We start from the raw sequence: 14,058 nt of genomic DNA, 5'->3' as shown, positions 1-14,058 counted from the left end.
TCCAGTGTTCAGGATGAACAGTGGAAAGAATGGTCCATGGACAGATTGACATGGCCGTCGAACGAAAATAACAAAACGTGTTGAGAGGGCAACCACTCTGAGTCTGTATATGAAACCGAGAAGCGATGCGTTGTGTTGCTGGATACGAAAAGAAAGCCGAGATACTTTCACCGTTGGAGGGTAAACAACAGAAGAAAACGCCTGAGATAGGCTGTAGAGAGAAGATTCATTTGGCATTGGCATGGGAGAGAAGACGGAACATGTGCCGGATGAGGACAGAGGTGCCGCGAAAAGAAGGAATTCAGAGCACGAAGACCTGGAAGAGGAAGAGGAGGGACCAAAGCGCCGCCGAGGAGGCACACGCCGGGAGAGATGGGGATGATGTCTCCGGGGGACAAGACAGTGGAGGCAAGGGAAGCAGGAATTCCGATTTTAAGATGGCGCCAGTGGCCTTGACGCAAGACAGCGCAGGGACAAGTTGGCCCGGAAAAGCGCTGTGCATTTGCTGAAGAATGAACACGTAGAAAAGTAGAATAAGGTTTCGGTATCGCGCCGGTGGAGTATGATGGTGGTAAAGCGTTGGCAACATTTTCCTGCCACAGAAAATTTCCAGTTGTTGAAGCATCACCCGTTGAACTTTCAAGCGCAGCACCCACGCAGGAACTCTGAATGGATCGCAAAGATTGTGCCAGAGAAGTGAGTATGGCAGATGAAGTTTTCTGGGTGTTCGCGTCTTTTAGACCCGTTGGGCTGAGACGACTCTTGGATGTGATCATGGTGTGTCTGCGTGAAGCTTTCGGGATAACACGGACGGAAAAGAGATTTCGTATGATCTGCAGCAAGTAGGTACAGGCTAGATATCCTGTCCTAAACTTGTCTTTTTATTATCAACTCCTCGTTGTGGACTTGGGTGCCTCTCCACAGTGATCATTCCCTTTGAGGGATGCAACTATGGTTGAGGCAAATACCTCCAGAATGCAAATAATTGCATCTGAGGTGCCTGCAGGAGCTGTCATTATTGACTGTCGAGAGTTTGCGGCGAACGTGTTGCCACTCCTCGTGACGGCATGCGAGAACTTATCTGCAACAGCAGGGTGCTAGGAAATGAAATACTTGAGTAAATGCCGTGTCACTGGTTTCAGAGGCTGGGGTGTATTTCCTTCTGCTGAGTTGTGAAATCGGTAGAGATCGGCGCAGTATGGCGATTCATTTTCATTTTGAAGACACAGATTCAGCTCTATGTTTAAAAAACGTTTGAATGTCCAGACCAAAGCCACGTGGCTTCGTTGTTGCCTTTTCTCTGAATTTTTTCTGCTGACTTGGCTCATCGCATCCATGGTTTCCTCTGTCAAAACCGTTTCCCGCTAATGACAGAGGAAAAACAGCGAGGGAGAAGCCAAGATCCCCCCACAACTGGAGATGCTCGTAAACCCGCCTACACACACACCGGCTTCACTGAGTGTAGTAAGCTCGAAGATGTCGTAGGCATATTATCGGGTACTCCTAGCGTATGCAGATAATAATTCGCTGGAATACTTTGGAAGCTTACGCTTCCGTACAGAACAACAAACCCTGTCATTTTTCGAATGCTGTCCAAAATATTCCGTGCAATACTTCGTGAGCATAGATGACCAGCGTATTCTGTTCAGTACGCCAGCTGCGTGAATGAGTTCTCTGCCGAGAACGCAACACACCCGGCCGTCTTGTTTTCTGCCTCTGTTCCTAATCCGTCTGAAGGACTAGTGCCCCAGCAACGCTTTCGGTCCCCCGAAGGGACGCGGAGCAGCACTCAGAAGCATACGGCGACTCGCTTGCATTTTGCCTTTTGCCTTTCCCCTTGGGTTCACTGATTCGTTTCTGCCTGTCAGTTCTGGATGCGTGGCGTTGCACAAAACCCTCTGCACGTCCACGCGTACACGACACGCGATGCGAAAGTAGCACTCGCTTTTTCGGAGCGTTACAGCAAGGGCGACAGTTCACTGAGGCCCGAAAGGTAGCAGGCAAGTCTGTGGAGAGACTGATGCTCGCCTGTAGTTCAGTCCTTCCCGTATTCGAGCTGCTCCAGTGTGAATATGAAGCGGAAATCGCAAGGCCGACATGAGCGATTCATACGGAGGCACAGACGTTAAATCACTTGGACGTGAGCACTTTGTCGGTTCGTGTCGACGCTGCCTGCGGTCAGAAAAAAGGGTGAACGGAACGCAGTAGAAGCGTGTGTAGAGACCAGTGGATGCGGAGTTTAAATGGTGCAGAAGAATCACGAACTGCTGAACTTCAGTCAGATGAAGGACCCTTTTTTCTTGTTTTCCCGTGGTCTGGCGAGTGCGGTCTACCATCCCCTGCTGGTCGACCGGAAGGCACTGCGGCTTCCAACAGTCGAAGACAAAGGCCTGAAAAAAGAGGAACAAGAAACGCGGAAACACGTGAAGGCATGACTACGGGTGCAAACGAGGGCACTGCTCCTCGCAGGAAATAATTTTTTCTCCCGAGGAGGGACGTGAGGGGGTACTTGCATTTGAGGTCTGAGCTCCCACACGAAACTCTGTCGAACACACTACGGCACGTGTTGCGAGGCGCTTGCTGTCAAACGTGGTATTTTGTATTTGTTTCCCCTTTCATGTATAGTGCACATAGCTGTTGATACTCAGAGCGACACATGCACTAAGGCGTTCCTGACAGTTGGGAAGCGGTGGACAGAGTAACCTGGAGAGAAACCGAAATTCAGGCCCTTTGATGCGAGAAGCGCAATTTCCTCGCAATCGCTACGTATGTCCCTCCCTCCACACAACCCCATTCCCCATGTCGGGGGTGTGCTGGCGAAAACCTGTTTGCTGATTTCCTCACCGCCTTTACCCGGTGGGATTCAACCCCCGGCGCACGTACACTGGAGTCGGAGGACTCTAGCCTCTTTGACGGGGATGAATCTCTGTCCGTCAAGAGAGATATCGCAGACGGCGAAGACGAACTCTTCCGGCGCCTCTGCCTGCTGCTCTTCCACGGTCAACGCGGGGAGAGTGAGCTCTGGAGTAATAAACTTGTGTAAGGACAGAACGGAGCAAAACATACCGTGACAAAGTCAGACCCTGTTCCAGTTTCCCGCAGAGCGTCATTCGCCAACGTAGGAGGCCAACGTGAGGCAGGCAAGTAGGGTGTGAAGGATTGCTGCTCTCTGGATTGGCCGCGGTATTTGGATAGCCTTAGTATGCCCCCGGCACGCGTTCGCCCTCTCTCCTCAAATTCAAACACTTTCTGTTTTCCTTTCTTACTGCTAGCGTTGGATCCCGTGATTTTTCATCTGCGCCGTCGGGTCCTGCATTTTCCGTCTTCTCTCTTCTTCTTCCTCGCGCTGCCGCCCCGCCGACAAAAGCCGCATTCCTTCCTCCGGAGCTTCCAGTCTGTTCTCGAGGTCCTCCTAGTCCAGGCGGCGGGCTCTTTCCCTCTTGGCCTCCCCCGGCGACGTTTGCTGCTCCAGGAGTGGCTGTGCCGCCTCCAGAGGCAGTTTTTGCCTTCGCTCGACCTGCGCTGCCAGCTGCTCCAGGGCCACTTTTCCCTCTCTGGTTATCCATCACACGGGCCCCTCCAGGTTTCCTCTTTGAACGGTTCGGATCGGGCATGAGCGTGAGCGGCTGCGGCTCTAAATCTATTTGGGCATCCAGGTAAATAACGCGGTAAACCGCTTCTTCTGCAGGTGACGGGACCTCTTGCGCAGAGCTTGTGTGGGAAGGCATATCGTTGTCCGCGTCGGTGGGCGAGGCCGCTGCGGAGAGAGGAGGCATCTCATCATGAAGGCAGGAAAGAAAGTCTCGTGCAGCCGGGTTGCCGGAGCGAAGAAGAGTAAGCCGAACCTGGGCGCTGTTGCTCGCAATCGCTGACTGGACAGAGACTACGATATGGGTGTGGGGCGATAGAACGTTGTCCAGATCTGCCTCGAAAAAATCTCCATTCTCCGAGATGGTGTAAGCAAAGACATATTGTGCACACAGATCTCGACAGTAATGCGTGAAAACAGCAGGTTGTCTGCTGAAGACTTGACCGTTGAAGGAGAGAAAAACAAAGATCTGATCCTCATGATCCGACTGATTTGAAGGCGCGAGACCGTCTTCAACTTGGCTGGCGCTTGGGCTGTCGGGAGCACCACAACGTGTCCTTTCATTGAACGAAGCCGAGCTTCGTTTGTTAGTTTCCTCGGAAACAGCTTTTTCGGAAGAATCGTTCGACACTTCGTCGGCGACATCTGCAAGTTCCTTGTCCGGTCGAGGATGTTGCTGCGCGTGTCGAGGGCACAAGACAGTGTCGCTGCTGCTGAAAGCTGATGCGCGCCACTTGAGGCGGGAGAAACGACCTTTCAAAGAGCCAGGAAGATCCAGGAAGAGACCTTTGCCACTTGTCACTACTACACTGTTTTATCTCGCTCTTCGTACAAGGCATTCCTACCGCGGACGAACCAAATCGAGTCATGGTTCGACAGGACTGCTCTCGTTCTCCCCTTGACAGATGGACAACCCTCAGATCCTAGAGGCACCAACCGTGGCTAGCTGCCTTCTGCGCCCTTCTAGCTGGAACGCCGCCATATCTTTCGTAATCAGTGACAGATGCGACTGCCAGAGAAGAAAGACTTACCGGCGACTTCTTAGGAGGCATCCAGAAGCTAATGCGTTGAGATTCCAGGTCGACATGAGCTGGCAAGATCTCTTCAGTACCATCCGGGAAACGAAGAAGAACGGCGGTGTTTTCGGACTCAAAGCATTCGTTTGCTTGGATGTGCACCTTGGTTTGCCGATCACCCGACCCGACATCAGGAGAAATGCCTAGCACCTGCACATCGAGGACGCGGAGGCTCTGCGGTCTATCAGTAAAGTGCACGCCTGCGAAAAAACACCGCATTCCTCAGCTCAGAGGCGAATACATACACGGGCGTTTTGCTTTGTCAGATTGGCGAACGCATATTTCAAATGTAGCAGTGGAAGTATCGCATATGCTGCGTCCTACCGACTCTTGTCCACTTCAGGATATATGCACCAAACGGCTTTCTCGGTGCGCCTCATGCCTTGGCCTCGGCGTGCCATGTAGCGTGTAGTTCCTACTAGCTTCGAGGTCTGTTTTCCGGGTTCCCAGTTTCCTGTCTGCTTATACCAGGGCTTTCAATTTGTTCTCTTCAATTCCCTTCATTATACATTGGGTACTACAGCATAGAACTTTTAAGGGCCACCGAAGAAGACAGGCGTACATGGAACTAGATCTATCGAAGAGTGAGAATCTTCTGGTCATCCCTGACGCATCGAGGCGGGGTTCGGTTCCCCTGACCCCCGCCTGACTCGATTTTCCTCCTTGACACTCGCCTCTCCACCGATTCCCTCTCTCCTGGCCGGCTTTGCTTCCCTTGCTGTTGCTGGGGGCCTACCGTTTAGCCCAACGTCGACAAACGTATCGAAATTTTCGAGGACCGTTGGGTCTAGGGCCGGCGAAACGCACTGGACGGCAAGAGTATGGCCCTCTCCACTGTTCGCGAGTCCGTCTCCGCCTCGTCCCCTTTCCGCATTGCCTCTCTCCACTGTTACGATCTTCGCTGGGACGAAGACCGAGTAAGAGAAACCGTGTTCCCGTTCCAGCGCATCAGGCACATAGACGTTGAACTCCTCACTCCCTTCGTCGAGGTTAGCGCACGCCGTCAGACGTGCCGCCATCATTTCGTGGACTGCGCCGAAGCTGTCGCCGCCTGACCACCGGCAGGCAGGACCCTCAGTGACAGCGGCTGACTGTGGGCCTCTTTGGCCTGCCTGGCCGGCGTGATTTAGATGGGATGTCGAGGCGCTGAGCCCGTTCAAGACACGATTCGATCTTCTACTAGCGTCACTTAAGCTCAGGGCCCGCCGCACCGCTGAGCGACAGCTGTCATAACTATTGGGTCTCCACGCCAAGGGAGAAGAACGGTGGAGTACACCTGGGGAGGACGTCAAGCTGGAATTTCGCAGTGAGGAGGAAGGAAAGAAATGACTGCCGGCTGCCGTAGAGGCCCGTCGAACGCATGTGAATTTAGCCACGATATCATCCTCTGGAACACCACGAGGGAGGTAGTCGACAAAAATTGTGAGCAGAAGGCCACCTGAAAAAGAAACCGGAAGACAACTAGGAACAAGGGGCAGTGAAGGGCCGCAATACCAGTTAAAGGCTGGTGGAATAGAGACCGAAGCGCCGCCAAAGGCATTATTTCCCTTCTTGCACTTTCATCCATATATATATATATATATGTCTACAGATGTACCTGTCCAACACTGCTGTATCCGTCTCTTTTTAATGCCATCTCTGAAGCTTTTTATACGCGAAGTTGAAAACAAAAGAATTGACGACTCAATGTAGGTAGCCCGGTGATGCTGTCAGCGCGCTCAGCGATGGCAGACACGGCAAAAGCCACCTCTCGAAACGTTCTTTTTTCGGTTATGAGGCCGGGAGGTAAAAAGGCCTGAATCTGAAAATGTCGAGAATTCAACAGGTACGGAAGCTACTGGGACGCCGGGCCAGGTTCTTCCCCAGCGTCGGCGATTAGGGGCGGTCGGCCATAGGCAATACAACCTCAGCAAGATCGTAGGTTTGTCTGTTCCTTACTTACCCTCTACCGCAATGTTGTTGGGGGTCACATGCGTCACTCTCTGAGGGAAGTTGGCAAATAAGACGCGTGCTTTGGGCGCTTGCTCTGAAGCACTGCTCCAGCAGCATCCGCCATCGATGGACACCTGCAGAAGACAGCAGGCCAGGGAGATATGAACACAGATTCGTCTGAAAAAGAATAAGGCTGCAAGCACCTACATTATTGACTGTGGTAGAGGCGAGGGCCTCAAATGGAACATCTCACAACGAGCGACGTTAGTGGGTTTTTGGGTCAACAAACGGAAAGCGATTTTCGAGGAACACAACGCTATAACGCTGGGATACAGTGGCTAATTTGACAGTTGGGGAAATGCGAATATGGAGACACCTGCTGCTTAGGAGGACCCGCACCTGCCGGACCGTATGAGATTGGGGCAGGTTACTCAACGTAAGTGTTCATACGAATTTCACCTATGCGAAAAGGCCTGTGGAGTCACGAGACGACGGAATGCGTCCTCTCCAGATTTATACAAATCGAATGTGTTGTGCGGGATTTTTTCTCACTCGAAGTAATATGTGCATATACACATTTGTACATTAATATACACACATAGCACCACACGGAGCCATTCAGACCCTGTTTTTTCGCCTTCGTTTTCGAGGTCAGATGTCTCCTCACTTCGACAACGTAGGGAAAAATATGGCGGGTTCTGCTTTCGAAGGCCTTCTTGGTGGCATGATATGCCCGTGCTTGTTCCTCTTCTGCAGGCATCCCTGGTTCAAAAAACTCTCGAGAAGGGAACGGATCATCCGCAGCCTCTGCGCAAGCTGGGCTCGCGAGGACGCCGCGGAGCTGCCCCTCACTGTTGCCTCGTTTGTCCACTCGGGAGGGCAGCGTCAAGAGCTCATGACCGGGAAGGGAAGGACATTCGCAGAGAACTTCACGTGCGCCTTCACTGGAGTCTATATCCGCTGGCACTACGACTGTTCTTGGCCCATGTGTAGCGCAACAAGGACGCGACTCGAGGTTCCCGGAATGGCCTTGGCTTCTTTGATATGGCGGAGAACATTCGGAAGATGGTGGAGGCTCGTCGGCAGGACGAAATCTTACGAAAATGTCGGTGGTCGAGCGTTGGCGGTGGGCTGCTACATAACGCACTGGCTTTTGTTTGCCAGGACAGCTGTCAGACGCGATTGTTTGCCCTCTCTGTCCCGTTGCTCTCCTCGAAAAGGAGTAAAACTGCGAGGTGTGTTCGAGCACGCCGTGCTCCGTAAGGTCCCAGCAGCTCCTTGTACTGCTGCGTTCCACTGGAGGCCTGTTCCTGGTTGTCTTGCCTTCCCCCATCTCCATCTCTGCGGGTGTTGTACAAACAGCGGGAAGTGTAGTCGCCTTGGAAGTGTCGAGGCGGGACACGGGGGGAAGAGCAGAAAGACGGAGGCGAAGAACTGGGAAGAGCGGGGATGATCCCGGGAGTGGCAACAATCGAGGGCGGAGCTCCCAGATTTGGCATGCCGCAAAGACCATCAGTGTCTCGTTGCTACTCGCGATCATGCTGGAAGCAAGACCACCAAGACCCGGAATAACAGCTGGCAGAGTACAGAAAGCAGAGAGAACGATTTGGGAACACTCGGAATCACGCTGGCTGCGTTGGTCACGGGTTTTGGCACATCAATGGACAGAGGGGAGAGAGAAAGAAAGAAGGCGGCAGCATACCACAGAGAACACTCATTGTAAAGTAAAGGATTGGCCACTCGGGAACTGCGGTCGTCCTACGCGGTGTTGTCCCTATTCCTACCGACTCATTAGCAAAACGAACGAATTGCCGAGCTCCGTCCTTGGCCGTAATCCGACCCCTCTTAAAGGCATACGAAGTGATCGACACCTCAGTGATACCCGACTATGCAATTGCTTTTTGTTGACGATGGCCCGTTGACGGACGGTATGAACAGAAGCCTAATTGCCGTGCAACAGTACCTTTTCCTGGAGACCAGTGCACATGACGGGACAAGACAAACGAAGGATCCGACAGGCCTGCCAGTGGCGTCTTCGCTTGGACTTCCCCGACTGTTTCCTTTCTTCTCGGCTCCACATTTCAGTCTCTCTTTCGACTGGCAAAAAATTGTATTTCCTCACTTGGCGTCAAGCAGGCCTCAACTTCTCTTCTGCTCTTTTCTGTTAGGCTTAGCCTTCTCCGTGCAAGATTTTCCCTCGTCGCCTCTTCCCTTCCGCTGGGAATCCTCCCACTAACTAGAACGAGTCCATCGTCAAGAAGGAAACCAGAAAACAGCCTGCCGACACAGATCTGTCGCACTCGGGGTCTGAGCTTCGGCTCCCCTCTTCTCTCCGCTCCCTCCGCTATACTGTGTGAATCTCTCAAGCACTTGCTTCCTAGACTCCCTGCGGCCGGGCCGGACCCTCCAGCTGCCGGTTGCTCCTCAGCAGCCGCTGGGAAACGTGCGGATTGTGGCCGCGTACACTTGGAGCCTCGACACACAAATGCGTCTGATTCGTTGAATAGAGAGTGAGACAACCCCCCAGTGTGTGCGCAAGACGGGCGCACAGCATTGAAAACGTTTGGACTCGATGCGCCAGTTGCCTGAGCACTGTATGTGCTTTGGCGACAGGTACGATAAAGTGGACTGCGAGTAATCGTGGAGAAGTCGGAAGGGCCCCCTCTACGCAGGCAAGGAGTGGGGAGAGCCCGGGAAGACCACCGGCAGCGGTTTTGAGGCTCGTACTCCGACACGAGTGTGGGACTGTCTGTACGCTTTCGGTGTCCGAGGCCTAACTGGCCGCAAACGTTTAAGCCCCATGCATAGACATCGCCATCTACGGTAAGTGCAAGAGAGTGTCTCCACCCTGCAGCCACTTGCGCAATGACGACAGAGTCCTTTCCACTGTGGGAATAAGCATGCGAGCGGCTGCTGTCTCTCCCGTCCTTGTCGTTATGCTCAACAGGAAGTCCATTGTCAAACCTATCGGTAGTCTGGTGGGGCAGAGACTTTCCTTCCTTACCGATGCTGGCCGTCTTCTGTTTCGTAATCTGGACCAGTTGGGGAGTGGGTTGGGCAGGACAACGACGGCCAAGTCCCAGCTGTCCACAGTCATTACTTCCCCAACCGAAGCATTGGCCGCCCTCCCTAGTGACAGCGAGGACATGACTTTCGTTACACGCGAGCGTTTTTATGGGAATTTGCATCAGTTTCTGAAGAAAGCGAGGAACGAGAGAGATCTCCTCATGAACACGACCTAGTTGTCCGTGGAATCCCCCTCCCCAGGAATATACTTCCCCCGCTGCCGTGAGAGCAAGAGAGTACGTTTTGCCGACACAGGCTTGAGTTACACAAATGTCTCTAAGAGTAGGCACAACAAGGGGAACGCAGCCACCTGCGAGGCCGCCTCGTCCCACGCACCCAAAGACACTGTCTCCACTCGAGTAAAGGCGCCCGGAAGAGGTGAGGATGAGAAGATGACGCGGCCCATGACAGGCCCAAGTAATTTTTTCTGAGTCAAACTGAGAGTCGGCGGCACTCGTTGAGAAAATATCCTCAAAGGAGCTGTGCTCATGGACGCCTTGGAGCTCCGAGACACTATCCCGTCGACAAAGGATCCGTGGCCGCTGAGGTGGGCACGATTGGCCGATTCTATGTGGCAACGGCAAAGATGCATGATAACCGCAAGGGAAACTCCCTTTGTGCGCCTCATCGTGGTCCTCTCCGGGTCCCCGTTTCCGGTCCATTGTACATTCGGATTGGGGCTGCGTAGGAGCTTCGGGAGTCCGAGGAGACGGCCGGCGACTACTTCTCCTTCGCAGATCCCCGTGACTGTGGAAACCAGAGTCACTTGTGAATCTACCTATTTGAACTGACGGTTCGGAGCCCCGCGTTTCCACCTCCCCAAAACACTGTCGCCTGTGAGACTGTCTGCACGGACCAGCGTGACTATCCACATGTGACTGACAGTCCCCAGATCTCGCTGGGGAGCTGAGTGCAACCAGGAGTTTATCGTATCCGCCACTAATAAAGGACAGATGCTGACCGCTCAAGCTCGGCACCTCTTTGAAGCTCCCGTCCGTTTCCTTCGCCAAAATGAAGACGCTCCCTACGCAGCAGGGAAGTCCGGGAGTTGCATCCGTAGCTGCCAGTTGACCGAGTGAACATCTGCTCTGATGAGATCTACGCGGTTGATTGAGCAGCCGAGGCCCGTTAGGGCTGTCGGATCCGCTGGAAGACGCTGCTGCTTTGTTAAGGGGAAGCCCTGAGCGGGCGGAACCGTACGGCTCGTCAGACGCCATTTCACTACTGAGTGTTGCTTCACAGAATTGCTTGCCGAGCCGAAGAAAATCTTTTTTTCGCATATTTCATCCGTGCATATTGATTAAGGGTGCTCACAGATCCTTCGCAGGAACGTAGAAAAACGCTTACGCGTAAAACGTATATATTATATCTAAATATGGTCTATCGGTATTGCAAACACTGCTGCATAGAACTGGAGCCCGCCTCCGGTATGTTTGCTGACGGACCGTCACCGTATACGCGAAAGTCACCTTTTCGCGCACACAGTTCTTCGCTCCACAGCGGAAACCAACATTTTCCAAAAACGATCATGTGGAGGACAGTATCATATGTAAACAATGTATTAAAACACAGGAGAGTGAGCGAACTTTAGAACTGACACCAGAGCCACAAACGGTGAAGCTGAAGCCCCCTGGATTTCTACTTTTGCCTTCTTATATGCCAGCGGAGGATATGAATCTCCAGGAAGGGAGAAAACGAGAAATCCACGTGATTCTATGCGATGCTTCAGCAAATTGGTGTGCAATGAACCCATTATGAACACAAGTGCCGACGCAAGGTAATCATGCCCGTCTTGGTTTCATCTGGAAAACTTCGAATCCCGCTCGCGTGTGTCAACACGCGCCAGGGTATTCGAATCACGAGTCAGATTCGGGTGTTTCGGTAAAACGAAAACCATTACCTGATTTCCGCTCGGCGGAAACCGTTCGCGACTTCGGCAAAACGCGATCTTTACCGACGTCTGATGTCGCCAGCCCTCATATGACACGAAAAAAAAAACTACTAGGTTCCTACAACGGGCTTCCATAGGATTTTCATTCGTTTCCCTACATCACTTGACATCGTCTCCGTTACCGTGCGCCACGAACCTGTGGCCCCCAAAAACGCATGAGCGGAGTTCTTGGAAAGTGCATGCTGCAGCGCTCCCCTCTGTATTGTTCGTAGAATTTCGGAAGGCACTCAACTTCCCTTTTGTGATAATGCTGGACACAAGTTTTCCATCGAAATCCGTGGATTTCTTTTCGATGCTTGATTAGTGCCCCTCGAATAGCAGGAGAGCTTCACTGCGCATGCTTGCACAGCTGGCAGACATGCCGACGAAAGCGGCTTTTCGTTTTCAATGATGCCCCGCCACATGGTCATGTGAGCGAATTCAGATTCGCCTCTGCTGTGACATCCGGTCCACCAACACGTCAGGTCTTTTGTGAAAACAGATAGGACCCAACAAGGGATTGCGGCCTGCTGCGTCCTGGTGACTTGTGCAACTTGAAGTCTGTAACTTGAAGTACGTCTCATTTTCTTCTTCGCTAGTTAGGTTTATACATTTATTTTGAGATGCACACGGATCTGTGCAGCGCTGGTGCCATGCCCTGCTCCTTGTTATGTAGCTGATAATGTGCGCCTGGAAAAATATATCATCCTCTCTCATGACCTTGCATCGAACTCCCGGAGCATCAGTACTCAGGAGGATCGAAGTGGGAGTTTTTTGGTACAATACCTGCTCCGTTGCAGAAGATCGAAATCTTTGTTTTCCACGTGTGCTTGCTGGTGTTGCACTCGGAAGGAAGGAGCTTAGAGTTACGCGACCGTTAGTGGTTAGCAACAATAATCTCTCAGCTTGCGGCATTGTCCCAAGAAGGGTTTTTAGAGGAGACCGGAGCCTGGGTGGACTAGCCAGTGTATTACCATCTTCCTCGTGTTTCGGTTTCCGCCTCAGTTGAGTACCGAATCTTCAGCCGACAACAGAGTCTTTTGACTTGCGACCGCAAAACAGGCGGGACGATTCTCGGAGTCGTTTTCTGTCGAGTTGTGGCAAGGAATACATCAAAGCGCTTGGGGATATAGTAGCTATCTCGATAGATACGCAGCTCAATCCACACATTGGTTGTGTACGGGGAAGCGGGATCGAGAAAATAACGGCTCCATCTTCAGTTTCAGCTTCTGGCGTAGTGTACTCGGCGTGTGACTTCTGGACTGTGTGAACTGAGATAGAGCGCGTTAATCGTTAAAAATTGTCGGCGTTGAGATTTCGAAACAAAATGGGGGGGGCCTTCACCTGAGGAGCTCAGACAGGTGGTCATGTTTTTGTCGATGGTACTTCCTCCTCGGGTTGTGCTTGCCCCAACGACACACAAACTGGGTGCTACAGCAACTAATCGGTGACTTTTATGTTCTCACAACCGCGAAGAGGGACCTCTCGTCTCTCGCCGTTCAAAAAGGACTAGCAAGAGCTTTTCATGTGCAGATGCCGCACGTGCTGCTGCTATCTGGTGCGCAAGACTCTTCTTACATCTAAGATTGACGGTTGTCTACAGTTCTTTAAGGCTGCAAAGAGGCTACTGACTCCAACTGGAAAAGTTGTACTTGCTCTCCTGAAAGTTAGCATGATGGACGTGTCGGACGGAGCAAGGGGGGCACCGGCGAAGAACGGCCTCCTGCCGCTCGTCGAGAGTTCTCTGGCTCCGCCTCCGTCAGCGCCCTCAAACGCCGTGACGGGGGCGCAGTTTGCTGTCGAGCGAAAGAGATTCGTGGAAGAAACGACTGCGTTTGTGGAAAAGTATCACATTAACGAGCTGTTCGACGATTTACTAAGGGAACTTATCCTGCACTATCCAGACGATCCCATTGAACACCTCATCGACTACCTTGAACGGCCTCTCAGCATCCGCGTCGTGATCCTCGGACCCCAGGCATGTCTGGCTCACTTGTTTGTCACCGAACACCAAATCATCCTCTTAAAAGAAGAGAAAAATAGGGAAGGAAAACAGTCAAGAGGAAAACCGAGGAAGAAGGATGGAAAAGCTGAATGAAAACACTACTGACTGCCTCTCCGTGTAGACAGGCAAGATGTGATCCGGTAGAACGCTGGTTCTGTGCTGGCGTTGGACCGTTTACTTGCAAGAACAGTTTTCTACGACGTAGCAGAAGGATACGAATTTAGGAACCGTTTAGCATGGTTGCGCTTTCACTGCCAAGTTCAACATCGAAAGAGTTCTTACCCCTTTGGAAGACGGGTAACTATCGAGCAGAAACTGAATTTGCTCCTGCAGGGAGGAAAGACTCTTTCACCCTGACAAAAGAACTGTTTCCCCTTCTTAGACTTGCTTGCTTGTCGGCATGAAAAAACGGGGAACTTCAGCACCGGTGGAAGCATTCAACTTGTCTCATGGCTATTCT

The 14,058-nt window shown here is 52.3% G+C and overlaps 1 protein-coding gene across 1 annotated transcript; it reads right to left on the bottom strand.

The window, feature by feature from the left end:
* Positions 1–2,125: 2,125 nt before the first annotated feature.
* Positions 2,126–7,357, bottom strand: NCLIV_001160 (conserved hypothetical protein; the record flags this gene model as incomplete). The annotated part of the gene is made up of 7 exons (XM_003879611.1): positions 2,126–2,172; positions 2,884–3,034; positions 3,267–4,265; positions 4,621–4,865; positions 5,402–5,716; positions 6,608–6,731; positions 7,265–7,357. 7 exons carry the CDS (start codon positions 7,355–7,357, stop codon positions 2,126–2,128), a joined length of 1,974 nt encoding a protein of 657 aa, XP_003879660.1.
* Positions 7,358–14,058: the final 6,701 nt, after the last annotated feature.

This window comes from Neospora caninum, chromosome Ia (genome assembly GCF_000208865.1).
Source record: "Neospora caninum Liverpool complete genome, chromosome Ia".
Classification (NCBI taxonomy): Eukaryota; Apicomplexa; class Conoidasida; order Eucoccidiorida; family Sarcocystidae; genus Neospora; species Neospora caninum.
Note: the sequence above shows the minus strand (reverse complement) of the source record. Positions and strands in the feature narration are given on the sequence as shown.